Here is a 14,456-nt window from a genome sequence, read left to right on the forward strand (position 1 = left end):
ATTAAATCAAACACAAAATAGTCTGCAAATAAGACGTGTAGAACCTGTAGCATTAAATATAGCAATTTAAAATGGTATTCACAAAATGGAAAACATCTTATCGCTTTATTGTCACGATGGGACGGCTAAAAAAAATCAGAAGACTTTCTGCAAAGTTCACAGTTAAGAATATTAAGCCTACCCATCTCCCTGTTGTTAAGGTGATATCAAACATTAAAACAATGCAGATTTAGGAAATGAGGAGAAATGTGTCGAATGAAAGCGGTCCTCCACGCGGGCGCACAGCCGTCCAGTCTATGTGTTGCTCCGCCGTTCCGCACTCAGCGTCTGAAATTACCCCCAATTTCGCTTCCGAGTGGACTCTCGGCGTTGGGTGGGGGTGGAAGAGAAGGGAGGTGGGGGGCATTAAGTGCCCAGCCGGGAGGTGGAGGTGCACGACGGAGGCCGGGGGTCTGCTGGGACGTGGGCAGCGGTGAAGGTTGCACTGGGCCCGGGCACTTGTCCGCCTCCCCAGGGCCCAGCCAGCGTCGCAAACCCCACGTCCCCCGGCAGTGCAGAGACAGGCCTCGGCTCGGCGACCCGGGGCAGGCGCTGAAGGGAGAAATAATGTGGCCGATTTGGGGCGTTGAGAGAAAACAATTTCTGACTCTCAAATCGCCCCCCTCCAAACCTCCAATCCTCAGAGGAAGATCCTGGGCGAATTTGACTGGGGGGCGGGGTGATTGTTCCAGCCTCTCCAGGAAGCTCCCGGCTCCGGGACGGCCGACCGGGCACTGCGGCGTGGCGGCCCAGGTGACGCCGCCGGCGGACGTAGACCCCTGGGGCTCCGGGGAGCTGGCCCCGGAGTCCTAGCTCGGCAATGCGGAGTGGGGACCTGGTCCCGTTAGGGATGTTGGCGGGGGGGGGGGGGGGGGGCGCGGCGGGTTCAAAAGAATGGGCCGAAAGACGCATGAGGGGGATGGGAGAGGGAAGAAAATGAAGGTTATTTAAAAAAAAAACTCGAGTTACAATCAATAAAATTACTCGCTTAATTAGCATGGTCATTCGGTTAAGCAGAATGCAGTAAAAGCTGAACCTCGGAATGGGGGGAAAGGAAAAAAGCTAGCGTCGACCCAGGCCTTTCCTCAGAGACACCTTTGGGCAGCGGGGGAGGGGAGAGGGTGTGCGTGTGAGTGTGTGTGTGTGTGTGTGTGTGTGTGCGTGATGGCTTCGCAGATTTGGGTTTTTATCACCCAGAGGAGCCAGCAGCCTTTCGCCGAGGCGCCCTCGCCGCAGGGATCCGCGAAGGGGAAGCGTCGAGCTGTACGGCCGGGTTCCCTCAGGCTCCTCCGGGCGGAGCGTGGCCGGGACGGTGCGTGTGCGCGCGGGGATCGAGGCGGCCCGGGTGGCCAGCGCGCGCGCGTGCAGCGGGGAGACGCGCGGAGCGCTCCGGGCCCGGCCGCCGGGCCTGGCCGCGAGGCTCGGGCCGACGGGGTGGGGGGGTGGGGGGCGGGCGGGGCGGAGACCCCCGGGCGAGCCGAGCCCCAGAGTCACCAAGTCTCCTCTGCTTGCCTCCGCAGACTATGGACCCGCACGGCGGCCGCCGGCTCGGCACGCGGCCGCCCGCCGAGGAGCCCAGTCCGCCGGCTTGCTGACCGGCCCCGCCGCCGCCGCCGCCGCCAGTGACCCCGGACGCCGCCTCCTCCGCGCCTCCCGCGCGCCGTCCGCGCGCCGAGCCGCCCCCGGGCCCCGGCCGCGCTGCTCCCGGGAGGCGGCGGCGGGCCGGGGCCGGGGCCCGGCATGGATGGCCGCGACTTCGCACCGCCGCCGCATCTGCTGTCGGACCGCGGGAGCCTGGGCCACCGCAGCGCCGCCGCTGCCGCGCGCCTCGCCCCGGCCGGGCCCGCTGCGCAGCCCCCGGCGCACTTCCAGCCCGGAAAGTACTTCCCGTCGCCGCTGCCCATGGCTTCGCACACAGGTCAGTGCCGGCCGGGTGGGCGCGGGAGAGGAGGCCCTGCCGCGAGGTGGGCACAGTCGAGGGTCGTACGGGAGCCTGCCCCTCCTCTCCTTGGAGCATTTGCGGAGAAGCCTTCGGTTTCATTTCCCTGCTCCGGCACCGGTGGCGGCCCGCGCATCCTACGGGCGCCCCGAGCCGGATCATCGCGGTTTAGAGCGGCCTTCCCCAGGGTCCCCCAGTGTCTCGGAGGGGCAGCCTCGGAGCCGACTAAAAATAAAGCCTATCCCCTCCTGCCACCCTCCCCCACTCCTTCCTGCAAAAGAACTAAATTCCGCGGAAACCTCATTTCTGCATTCTGCATTCTGCATTCACATCCTTAAAACATTCCGGGGCTGGGACAACGAGGCACATTCTGCGGGAACAAAACGGCCGTTGTGAAGGTGGGGGGGGGGGGTGCCGCGGCCTCTCGGATTAGGGCGGTGTGTGCGCGGGGTGAGCGTTAATAGGGACTGCTGGTGTAAGACGAGCAAATCCTGTTTCTATATAAAGCCTTGAAGTGTCAGGGCGAGAATGGGTTTGCAGGGGATGCATTTGCTTTAACAAGTGCCTCTGGTATCCTGCTAAAGCCGGACAAAGCGTGGCCAGATCACGGCCCAGCCCCGCGGCCTGCGCCCTGGGGGAGCGCAGCGCCGGCGCCGGCTCGGCTGGGGGCGGCGCGGGGGCCGCCGACGGATTTCGGTGCAGGCGAGTTCGCAGCAAATTTGCTCCAGGAGGAGAGAGCTGGGGCCGCCCTGCACTCGGGTCTTCTCCAGTTCTCTCCCGGAGAGAGCTGTTCCTTGGCAGATCTGACCCAGGCCTCCAGAGCAGTCCCCGTCTCGGGTGGCTTTGATATTACTGTCGAGCCAGGTCAGAAGAGAAGCAGGGCCGGGCAGAGGGTGGCGAAGGGGCCGCGATCTCGCCTGAGACCCTGGAGGTTACTGGCCAGCGCCGGCTGAGTTTGCAGGAAGCTGGAGGGGCTGCGTGTGTGGGGACCCGCTGGTCACCCTGAAAGGTTGGCTTGCTTTTGTTTACAGTTTGTTCTAAACATCAGAAATGTTGTTTGCCGCTTTTTTTGTTGTTGTTAATTTGGCAGTAACAGTTATTGCTAGCTTGATGAACTGTGAATACTAATAAAATTATATCTGCTTTAATGGGGTTACAATTAGTGTGTGGATTAAAACGGATGGCAGAGTCAGGCTAAAAGGGAAAATGTCAGAAGGGAGGGCAGTCAGAAAGAAAAACATAAATTACCTAAAAAGAAAAAAAATACGAGAAATTGCTTGATTACTAATGGGCGTTTAGCATTTACAACGTGAGATACAAAAAGTTCGAGCACGCTGGGAGTAGAGGGGCTGGACTCAGCACTCTCCTGGAATCAGCCCTTCGCCCGCGTTTCCTGTTCCAGTGCGAGCCTTCTGCAGCGCTGCTTTTTTTTCTCTTCCTTGCTCTTCCTTCTTCCTCTCCTTTGCTTTTTTCTCTTACAGATTTATAACTCAAAAAAGCAAAAGTACTTGCCTGGGCAATTGGCGATTTTAAATATCTGTCCTTGCTGTTCCTGTGGTTGTCTCTCCTGCCCCTGCATTGGAGATGCTGCCCGCCCAGCTCAGCCCACACTGGGGGGTTGAGGTTGGGGGCTTGTGGTGGCAGCAGGGACAGTGCTACAGTTTCCCTAGCCCCTTCTGGCTGCACACACACACACACACACACACACACACACACACACCCTGCATATGCCATACCCTCTAGCCTGGAGGGTACAGAAACCGGTCCAGAAGGGCCCCCGACACCAAGGCTCTCCCAGTAGTACACAGACAGGCTGGGGCTGTGCCCCCCATGGGGTGGGGCAGGGCCAGACCAGATTCCCCGTCAGTTCAGGTCACTGCTGTCTCCCTCGTCCCCATTCAACAGCCCACGGCCCTCCCCAGGTCCTGGTCAGCCGCCATTTCCCCTTTCTGTTCTTATATCCAGATGCCGGCACCACCAAGTCAGGTGGGAGCGTGGTCTGGGTGGCCCAAACCATTGTCTTGTTCATTCCAAGTTTGACCACGTGGTTCTTGGATCATAGGCCATGGAGGGTTTGGAGAAATTGGGTGGGTGCTGGCTTGGTCTGTGTCCTTGACCCAGACCCTACCCACCTCCCCCATATGCAGGGTGCTCTAGGGGGCGCTGGAGGTCCCCAGGGCACCCTGGCGGGGGGGGGGGGGGGGGGGGAGCTGGAGGGCCACGTGTCCCCTGCTCCTGGAGGCTGTTTGCACCTCCCGGGGGACCAAAGAGACCTATTGTGCTTGGAGATGTTCAACCCATTTGTGACGGGAAGGCTGGCCTACAGGGTGTTCAGCTAGAAACATCTGCCGCTGAAAGCCTTTTGAAATTGCTGAAAGCCAGTATCTTGTATTGGTTTTAAAATATAGCTACATCAATTTTTTTAAAAGGAATTATACCCCAGACTACTTTGCTTTGGTCTGTGTCTGTATATGATCTAGTTTAAAAAGAAAAAGGTATAATTAAGTTAAAATTTTTTTTGCATCTCTTGTATGGATTTCAAAATGGCCAGTTTGGCAGACTTTCTTCCCATTTTCGCGGATGGCCTCAGGTCCACAGGCCACGGCTGCAGCAGCCCATCCCGCCCCTCCCTGCACTGACTACCCTGCTGAAAGGAAAATTGCTCCGAGCTTCTTCCTATTTGTCCGGCTCTAACACGGGAGTAAGATCCAGCCACCAGAGATTGAGTCTCTGGCTTCTGAGGATTGCTCGTCCCTGGCACAGACACACGGCCTGGCCAAGGGTCTCCCTCCCTGCCCTCCGCCAGTGCTGCCCTTCCTCGTCCCCACCCAGTGCTTTCAAAATGTCAGCTTGAGGGACCCCGATGGGATGTTGGGCTCCAGGGCTTCTTTCATTGTTTTTCTAAAACTGAAAGTGCCCATAGCTTTATCATCGGGCTGAAGGGTTTTATGGTAAAGTGCTGTTCCAGTAACCTTGTCACCAAAAGGTGTAATTAGAATGTTTGGAATCGTTATTTTTAGTGCAGTGTTAGATTTTGTCTCTAATACAGATGGTCCGGAGGCAAAGCTGTGAAATCTAGGGGAAAAAAAAGGAAAATCAACAACGCACCAACCCAAGATTTTTCATCAGCGCTACTGCCTGGAGCGATTGGGGATCGCGCCTCTCCTCCGAGCGCGTTTAGTAGGAGGCAGCCCGGCCTGGGAGAAGCCCAGTCCCCGCCCCCTCTTCTAGCCGGTCAGCTCCTGCCCTCCATCCTTCTCTGTACGTCCCCCTCAGGGCTGAACCTTCGAGAATCACCGGGTCTCCACCCGAGGAAGGCGGAGGAGCCGATCAAGTCTTGGTTTCAGCAATGTGACAGCGGGTGGGTTCTCCTCTCCGCCCCTTCTCCCTGCTTCTTTGGGGTGTAAATGGCCGGGCCTGGAAGCCAGGTGCCCTCGGCCTGCGGTTGTTGGGAGTAAACAGGACGGCACGTTCCTTCTGGTGGGAGAACCACAAACTTCTCTCCTGCTAACAGTGCTCCTGATTGCCAAATCTCAAAAAAAAAAAAAAAAAAAAAGGAAAAGAAAAGAAAAATACAGAGGAAAAAAAGATAATTTCCGGGTGTAAAAAGACCCCATCAAAGGGTCCCCCTCCCTCCTCATGGGATATTTTTTTGTAAAGGAATAAAAATACATTTTCGTAAATACCTCATTAACTCAGTGACACGGTGGAGTGTTTCCGCAACAGTTACCAACATTAAGTAGGTGTGAAAAGAGTTACTTTCCGAAGACTCTACCCATCCTGCTCTGTAAGTGACAGAAGCAGACATCAAAGCCAAGGCTGCCCTGCGGAGCCAGGAATCCAGTGGCCTCGTGGATCGGCCAGGCTGTGGCCGCCTCGCCCACCCCAGTGAAGCCATTTTTGGAATGTGGGTTTTTTCTCAGTGGGGCTTGTACTGCCCCCATGTCTGATTTTTCCTACAAGGATATTCCTATAGGAATATCCAGGTCACGTGAGCACTAAGGCAAATTAGCCAGCGAGGCAGGGAGCAGCCTTGTGCCATCCCTCATCACCCCCAAACGCTCCCGTGTATTCTTAGAAATCTCCCTCGTCTGCTGTGAGACTGGGTTCAACAGCCCGCACAGACAGGACAAAACGCACAGGAGGCTGTTAGAATAACATGGAGGGAGCTAAAAATACCCCTCAGAAACACACATAAAAAAGCCAAATCCAACAACAGAACGAGCTAAAAATATTCCAGGCTTTGGCAAAGAGCACAGAGTTAAATAAATTATACAAGAGCCATTCATGGGAGCAAGTTGACTTTCTCTCTTACGGGAACTTGGTTCAAGCTAATAAAAATAATAATTTACTGGCCACTGAGCTTTGCTTGAGTTTAGATTTAATTGGTGGGGCTTCTGGCGTTTGTCACTTCTTGGCGATTAGTGGGCTTGCCCTGGCCTGGGGTAGGGTGGGGATGGGGTGCTGAGTCTGGGTCCCTGGAAGCAGGGCAGTGTCTCTCCCCACCAACCCGAGGAGCAGGGCCTGGGTGCAAGGGCAGGATGCCCAGGAGGCCAGAGGAGGGAGGCTGCAGGGGAGTGGTCAGGGAAGGCAGAAAAGAGGACAGGCAAGGCGCCGCTATTTTAATTTGATAAATGATCGTATACCTTTAAGAGTGTGTTTTAACAATCAAGATACACTCCAGCAAGTTGATAGGATGTTCGCTGTCAACTTACATATGTCATCAGCGGGGGCTGTGAGCATAAATAATGTGCGAGAGTGTGCGGGATGCGCTACAGCCTCTCCAGGAGCCCGGCAGGTAGCACCCTTGTCTCTCGTGCTGTCTGGGGGCAGCTGCCAGAGGAGGATAGGAGTCCGGGCACTTCAGGCAGGGTTTTTTTCCCTCTGGGGAGTCCCCAGGTCTTCCCACCAAAATAAGAGCTCCAGATGGCTTGCTCAGAGAGACCACTGCGGGTATGATCTGAGGCTGGAATCCAGCGTTGGCTGGTATCTTTTCAGGGAGCAGATGTCTTAAGTTCAGCCATTTCCCAGGAATGTCAAACTTCCACCTTGGGATTACAGTCAGGGTAACCTCCTTTGCTCTGTCCTCTTGCTTGCTCTTGATGAGACGCCCCTGGAAATCCCAGCAGGCCCTCCCAACTCCCAAAGGACTACACTTCCCAGAATGCTCCTGGTCTAGCTCCAGGGTCTGAGCCTGGGACCGGCCCTGAGCTGGGAATTCCCAAGCTCAGATAGAGTTCAGCCAGTGCCACTGGGAATGAGTGCTTTCTGGGCGGAAGGGGGCCTTGGTTGCCACCTCCAGTAACCCCTTGCCCTTCCTCCTGAAAGAGGCCTCTGGGCCCTGCCTGGCTTCCTCCCTACCATAAATATCTGAATAGAGGCCCCAAAAGATGGGAGCTGCCCCTCTGCCCCAGGGGCACCCTGTGCAGAGGGCAGCTGCCTTTATTGGCGTGGCCAGAGTCCCAGGGGGATTCCCACCATATGCCCTGATCCCAGCCCATTGCACGTGGCCTTCTCAGAGGGGCCCTGGTCACACTGGCAAAGGGTCAGCTTGGAAGGGATGTGGGGACTCCACCTGGGTGGCATCAGGGCATCTCTGCCTAGAGAGTCCCATGAGAAAACCCTGCACAGACTTTGGGGCGGCGCCCCACTCCCCAGCCTCCCACTGACAGGCGGCAGTAAACCCTATCAATGCCGTATTGACCAGCATCCACCCTGGATGACTTCTGATGAATAGAAACCATCCCCCCAGGACGGGGGTGCTGCCTTAGCCCCTCTGGAAGGAAGGCCTAGCCCATCATCACCCATCCAGAGAAAGTTCTCACTCCTGCCGCTCCCGACAGCCTCCTGGAGAGGTGGGCACCCCTTGGGAAAGGCCCTCTGTCGGAGGTCTTTGCTGGGACTTGCGCCACAGCTCTCGAGCTGAGGCCGACCTCAGGGCTTTGGGGTGCAGCATGTGCCCTGTCTGTTTGGCAGTAGGTGACTTGCACTGCAGGGCTTCCTCCTGCCTTGCCCGCCAGGGGATGGCTCCCTGGGGTTCCCCTGTCCCCATTAACCTCTGGGACCTCCTTTCTCCCACCAAAGACTCCAGATTAAAAGCAAACAACAAAATTACAACCAGCATGCACTGTCTAGAACATGTCCCCAAAGCCCTGGGCCACGCCAAGGAAGGTTCGGGTTTTGCAGCCCGCACTCCAAGACTGCTGCTCCGTCTCGGCTTTGACGCCCTGCCCGATGACGTTTTTATGGGATAATATACCATTTAGATCATGCAGGCCTATTTGTCAGTGGGCCGCCCCTGTTTGTTGTAATATATAATATTACTGCCTCCTGTGGCCCTGCCAGCAGCTGCCACTGGAGGACGGGGACCGGTTGGTGGGAACTGGGTGTGGGCTTAGAGGAGGTAGGGGGGGTGCCGGGTGGGGGTTGCCCCCTCCCCGCTTATGGGATTGGTGTGCGTTTGCAGCAGGCTGTGGGCCTGGCGGAGAGGCATCCAGTGCCCAAGCTGGGAGCCAGCCGGGCTGGCATCTGAGGGCTGCTGCAGCTGTCCAGACGATTAGGTTCCAGATTGGATCAGCCAGGAAGCTTTTTTTTTTTTCTTTCTGACCTAGGGTGGGGGAGGGGGAGGAGGGAATGAACAGGTGGGTTGGGTTCCCTGCCCCCTCTCCCCTCCCCCAGGGCCCCCAACAAAGAGTCCAGTGTTTTTAGATCCAAAGACTTTTGAGGCTGGGGAAGGGGGGACCCACTGTGTGCCTGGAACCGGAAGGAAAGTTAAAGCAGCCCTGCTTCATCTAAGTATAGGAACTTGGTTTCCTCTAGAAATTACCAGAAATGCAGGGGAGGGGCAGGGGATAGGTGTGCTGCTGAGAGAGGCCTCTGAGCAGTAGGCTGGGGTCCCCAAGGGTGGCCTGGGGTGGTGTCTTCTTGGGGAACCTCGCCGAGTAAGAGAGACTCATCGGCCACATTTTAGTGGTGGTTTAATAACTAAACCGCGCTCTGCCATCATCTTGGGAAAAGGCAGTCTTGGCTGGATCCCTTTGCTCCTCCTTCTGGGAAGCCAGAGCCTTTCTTCCCTGGGACTTCCTTCTGAAGGCAACTCTGGGGAGGGCACCATGGCCCCATCATCACAGAGCCAGACCAGGCAGGGCCCCCCACCATCAAGGCAGGCATGCTGGGAGCACAGCTGGATGGGGGTGAAAAGAAGGCAGTTTGGGAACAACCAAGGGGCGGAACCCAGGGTGGGGACGCGGTGGAGGTGTAAGGAAGGGGCTGCACTCCCAGGCCGCTGTCCACCAGCATCTCACAAGCATCTCACAGCACCCTGTGGCAGGCTCCGTGTCAGCACAGGCATTGCTGCCTGGCTCAGCCCGTGTCCCCTTTGGGGGCAGAGGCACAGACCTACCCTGCAGACCCCAATGTCCCCACAGGCCCTCCAGGGCATTAACTGGCTGAGCTCACATGAGCCCACGGTGAATGGACACACGTCACACCTGCTCACGTGTGCTCACACCCCCAGGCATGTCCTTACACCCACACCTGCTCACACTCATGCAGACACTCGCTCACGGTCACTCACAACTGGCCTTCAAGGAGTCACATCCCAGTTGGCCCCTGGGAGAGCCAGCCCGCCCCGCAGTCGGAATGTGCGTTCTGATCTGTCTCCAGTTCCCGCCACCTGCTCCATCCTTCAGCTCCTGGCCACCTGCCGGGGATGGAGCCTGAAGGTCCCCAGTGACCCTCGGTGGCAGACTGAGGGCCTGACGTGCAGAGCTTGGTGCTGGTGAGCTGCCCACCCCCGCTTCAGCCCCCTTCTTCACTGTGTCACTGGCTTCTGCTGAACTGGAGCTGGTCCTTTCCCAGCACCCGCCCCAGGCTTCTGTTTCGAATGAAGCTATCCCCACGTCCAATTCCTCCAGGAGGTGCCGGTCAGCTTCCCTGCTCTGCCTCTACCTGCAGGTCAGCCCCAAGCCTGTCTGAGCCTTCAGCCCTGCTTCTCCTTCCCTTGGGGCCTCCCTTCCCCAAGCCCCCTACACCGTAGGTCAGCTCCCACCTACCACCCTTGTCATATCACTGTCCCCGAAGGTTCCCAACACTCAGCACATGTGCCAAGCCACCCACAGGCTCTGGCCACCTGTACTCCCCTCTTTGCTGCCCCAGGTACCTTCTCTGCTCCCCTTCCCCTGTCCCTCCTGGAGTCTCCCGACCTGGGCAGCCCCTACAGCCACCAGTGCCCAGGCTCCACCCGCATGGTCCGTGACCTCCTGCCCTGACCGCCCTTGGCAGTCTGTCCCCCCGGGCCTTGCAGCACCCCCGCCCTTCTCCACGCGGGGCCATCTTCCCCGTGGGACCCCAGCGTCCTGAGTCTGGGTGTCTGTGCCCTCCATCCCTTGGTTCCCCCAGAGCTGGGCCTGGCCGTTGCTGGCCTCCCTCCCGTGCAGGATGGCTGGGGCCGAGACGGGGTGTGCGTGCCTGTCCACACTTGGGTAAGGTACACACGTGCCTGTGGACACGAAAAGAGCCCTGTTCATTTTTTTTCTCCTGCAATTTTGACCCCACACTGGAAAATCGAGACGATAACCCTCTGGGAGAACCTCACGAGGAAGAGAAGGGCAGGAGACACCGGATTCTGAACTGGCCCTGGTCTCTTCACTAAAAACCAAGATGCCCGCCCGACACCCGACCACACATACATGGGGACATTCACGTGGGCAGTATCTCCAGCCTGTGTGGCCACCTCCCAGGGGCCAGGTCAGCATCTCCTTACCTTCCAGAAGCATCTTCTGTCGTCCGCAGAGGCTCCCAGACTGTGTGCATTCCATTTAAAAGAGGTGTCAGAGCTAAAAAGATTGGCAGAGAGGACAATCCCCTCCTTCTTAGTGTCACACCCAGTGACGGGGTGAGGGGGTGGCAGTGAGAGGTCCGCTGGGCAGTGCAGCCCAGCGTCATCCTTGTGGCATGCGGGCTGGCCTCTGGGCGCACGTGTGAGGCTGTGCGGTGGAGAGGGGGACCAGTGGAGATAGAACAAGGCTCAGGATGGGACTGTCCCTGCGGAGACACCGCTACCCCCTCCCCCTGCAGTAAGGGAGGGACCTGGTGGTGCAGGAGCTGGGCACCGGGTGGGACCACTTCCTGCCCGTCCCCTGACTGGCCCCTTGCAGGTGACTCCCTCACCGTCAACATGTGTGGTTGGGCACCTACGATAGATTGGAGGACAGAAGCCAGCGGCTTCACCTGGGCCTTAGGGCCTGGTGGGCGAGGGGGGAGAGACGCTGGGGGAGAGCTGCCCGCTCCCCTCCCCTCCCTTCTGTGGTGGCTGTGTGGGTGGCTGCATAGGCAGGGGCTGGGGTGGGGGGACAACCAACAAAAGGGAAATGAGGGCACAGGAGAGATGAGGGAGCAAGGCTGTGGCCCCTCGCTGTCTGCTCCATCTCCATCCCGGGCAGTCAGGCATGGCAGCGAGGGGCTGCAGGCACTGGAGCATTGTGTTGCCAGGTGGGGCCCGCTCGCTGCACCACTCTGCTTTCCAGCATTTACACACCAGGAGGCTTAGGAGCCGCTCCTGGTTTGGGCCCCAGTGCCCAGTCTGGGAGGAGTGCGTGGCTGCCCGGGGCTGGTGGCAGCTAGTGGCACACCCCTGCCTGCACATCTCGTGGCGGCTCTTTCCCACAAGCCCTGACTCTCCAGATCCTGGTCGCTTCTCTCCCCCAGGCAGCGCTCACATCCCTGCACTTTGTACTCAGTGGGGCACAGGCCCTTGATGCCTCTTCCCATCACTCCCTATAGGGTCCTGGCGGCCGGCAGGTGGGGATTCAGGACCCAGTATTGGACATAGACGTGGGGAGGGCAGGACCGGGGCTCCCGCCCGCCTCCTGGCCTCAGCAGCACCGTGCAGAAGGGTGCCAGCAGATCCCTCTGTGCCTGGCCTGTGTGCACAGCCTTTCTCACCCTACACAGGATGCAGGGGAAGGAGCCGGACCTGTGGTCCCCCAGGACTTGCCTGTTTGCCTGGTGAGGCAGCTGCCCTGTCCAACTGGCCTTCCACAGGCCTGGCCAGCAGGTCACTTGAGGGCAGTTTGCCTGAAGCCAGTCCCCTTTTTGAGACATTTTGCATCCCTTTGGGTCTCCTAAAAATAAGCTTTTAATTTGTTTTAAATTAATATTAAAATTAAATCTAAATTAAATGGCAATGCATCTTTAGGCGAGCTCTTAAGAAGCCCTTAACGGGTATGAATACAGATAAAATCAAGAAAAGGTACAGGCCAGTGAGACGGCCCCAAGCGGCTGCGCACGGTAGTGTGGGTCACCGAGAGGTCCGAGGGCCATTGTTGGAAGCCAGGGTGCCCGGGCAGCCTGCGACTTCCTCGGATTCCAGGGTGAGGGTGAGTGACCCTGCACACTGCCGCCACTCAGTAACTGTTTGTCTTAACGAGTGAGCTGGGTTAGAATTTCATTCTCTGGACGGAGCTCAGGGCCCAGTCTGTGGCTTGGGTGACAAGGACGTTTGTGCTGTCCGGTCTGGGCAGCACTCTCTCCCGATGTTCCCACGCCAGCTGCCTGCCCTGGTGAGGTCAGCAGGTGCCCCGGGCTTACCTGGGCACTCCTCCTGGACTGCCTGGAGCTGACGGAGGTTCAGGGCAGCCCCACCAGGCCCTGGCTCCCGAGAGCCGCTGGACCAGGTGGCCGGAGGGCATGGTGCATCTTGAGGTCTCTAGGCTGTGTGGGGGGCACCCTTTGGAGACCTCCTTCCACCCGGGCAGCCCAGCGCAGAGCCCCCTCCCCTGGTCTGGCAACAGAGCCTTTCCCACACACGACACTTGGTCGGAGCCCAGCATGTGAATCGGGCGAGGGGTCAGTCCTCAGGCTCAGGGCTGAGTCCCCTGCTGCCCCCTGGTCCTGAGGCAGGTGGGGTCCAGGTGGAGGCTCAGCAATGCCACATGCTTGCTCTGTGGTCACATCGGGAGCCACCCAGGAGCACAGGCTTCTGGGCTGGAGGTCCAAGGCTGGTTCTCTGCCTGAGCCCCCCGCCCCTGGCATGGGGTGGGGCTGGGGGAGCACAGGGCTGGGTGCCCCAGGCTGTGGGTGCGCTGCACGGGGCAGGGGTCTTCTCTCCGTTGGGAGCTCTTGCTGGGCCGCCTCGAGGCTGGTTCCCCGCTGGCTCCCCTGGGCTGGCTGGCACTCCATCCCCATTTGGGACCCCCAGACCAGTGGGGTGCACTTCACCCCAGAAACAGCTCTCCTTGCCCTGTTCACTTCAAGAGTTCCCAGAAACACCGTCGTTTTACGTCAGAGAATTGAGGTTTTCTCCCTACTTATACTCACCATCTTTAGAAATTAAAATATTTTCTCTCCGTTCTTTGAAGGAAGTGGGGTGGTTTGTCAAAGCAGCGCTGTTAGAAGAAACTACAAGGATACAGAGCCCTGGGTGCATCCTGCCCCCACCCCATCTCCCTTCTTATGGGGGTGTAGCGCTGCCCCCAGGAGCACACTGTGGGGGATCCCTGCTCCCCAGCGGGCTGCCCCCCAAATGCTCCTCCCACCAGGAGCCGTGGGCAGCCCCGGTGCCAGGCCTTTCCCTGCTTCTGGTCACAGACATTAGAGTCGGGTTGGGAGGGCAGGTCTGCTGAGAGCCTCAGAAGGCAGGGATGGGGTGCAGAGGGTGGCCTGTCAGAAATTCCAAAATGTGGGCTCCCTGGAGGGCTCTGCTGGGAGAAGCACAGGGCACCCCCCCCATCTGCTGGGAATGAACTGGGAGTGTTGGGTACCCTCTTCCCCTGCCTACCCACAGCTGAGAAAGAGGCGCGTTCAGACCAGCTCGAGGTGCTGGGTGCCTGGGTCCAGGGGATGGGGCGTAGGAGAGCAGGGTGGGCACCTCCGACCCTGTCCAGATGGCTCTCCCTCTGAGGGGACCGGTGGGGCTAGGGCGTGAGTGTGCACCCTGATGTCTGCACTGGACTGCAACCACTAGGGCGTTTGTCGCCCTGCAGCTGGCTTAGTTCAAGATGGTGTGAAGGGAAGCCTTGCCCTGGCTGAGGGTGCTCCTCCAGCTGGCGGGGTTTGGAGGGGGTGGCGCCGACCAGCCCTGGTCACCTCCCTGCGCCCCCCCGCCCCCCGCCTGTTTGCTGGCCTTCAGGGGCGTCCTGGAGGGGGAGTGCTGGTCATTCGCCAGGGAGGGTGTGAGAGGGAAGGGAGGCGGAGACCCCAGAAGGTGTGAAGAATGAGGAGGGGGTGGGGGGCAGCCCTCTGAGTCACTCTCGGCCAGAGTCCGAGGCGGCCCTGGTGGGGAGTGTTGGCCACCCCGCACTCCCCGCCTAGCCAAAAGGCTAAATTTACCCTTTTAATAAGAACCAGACTTATATCCGGTTTTCCTTTTCTTTTATTAGTTCTGGGCTGTTGGTGGTTGGGCCCGTCCCCTGTCATCATTGCCTCTATATTTGTGGGCCTGGTGGCTCAACAAACACAGAGTTTTCCTATTATGGCC

General features: G+C 58.6%; 1 protein-coding gene across 2 annotated transcripts in view; it reads left to right on the plus strand.

Annotated features, from left to right (window-relative positions):
• Window positions 1–1,779: 1,779 nt before the first annotated feature.
• Window positions 1,780–14,456, plus strand: part of BAHCC1 (BAH domain and coiled-coil containing 1) — a 53,832-nt gene continuing 41,155 nt past the window's right edge. For both annotated transcript variants that reach the window (XM_065897302.1, XM_065897303.1), the window contains exon 1: window positions 1,780–1,957. In XM_065897302.1, the coding sequence (XP_065753374.1) occupies window positions 1,780–1,957 (178 nt within the window). The remainder of the gene's footprint in view (window positions 1,958–14,456) is intronic.

This window comes from Phocoena phocoena, chromosome 19 (assembly GCF_963924675.1).
Source record: "Phocoena phocoena chromosome 19, mPhoPho1.1, whole genome shotgun sequence".
Classification (NCBI taxonomy): Eukaryota; Metazoa; Chordata; class Mammalia; order Artiodactyla; family Phocoenidae; genus Phocoena; species Phocoena phocoena.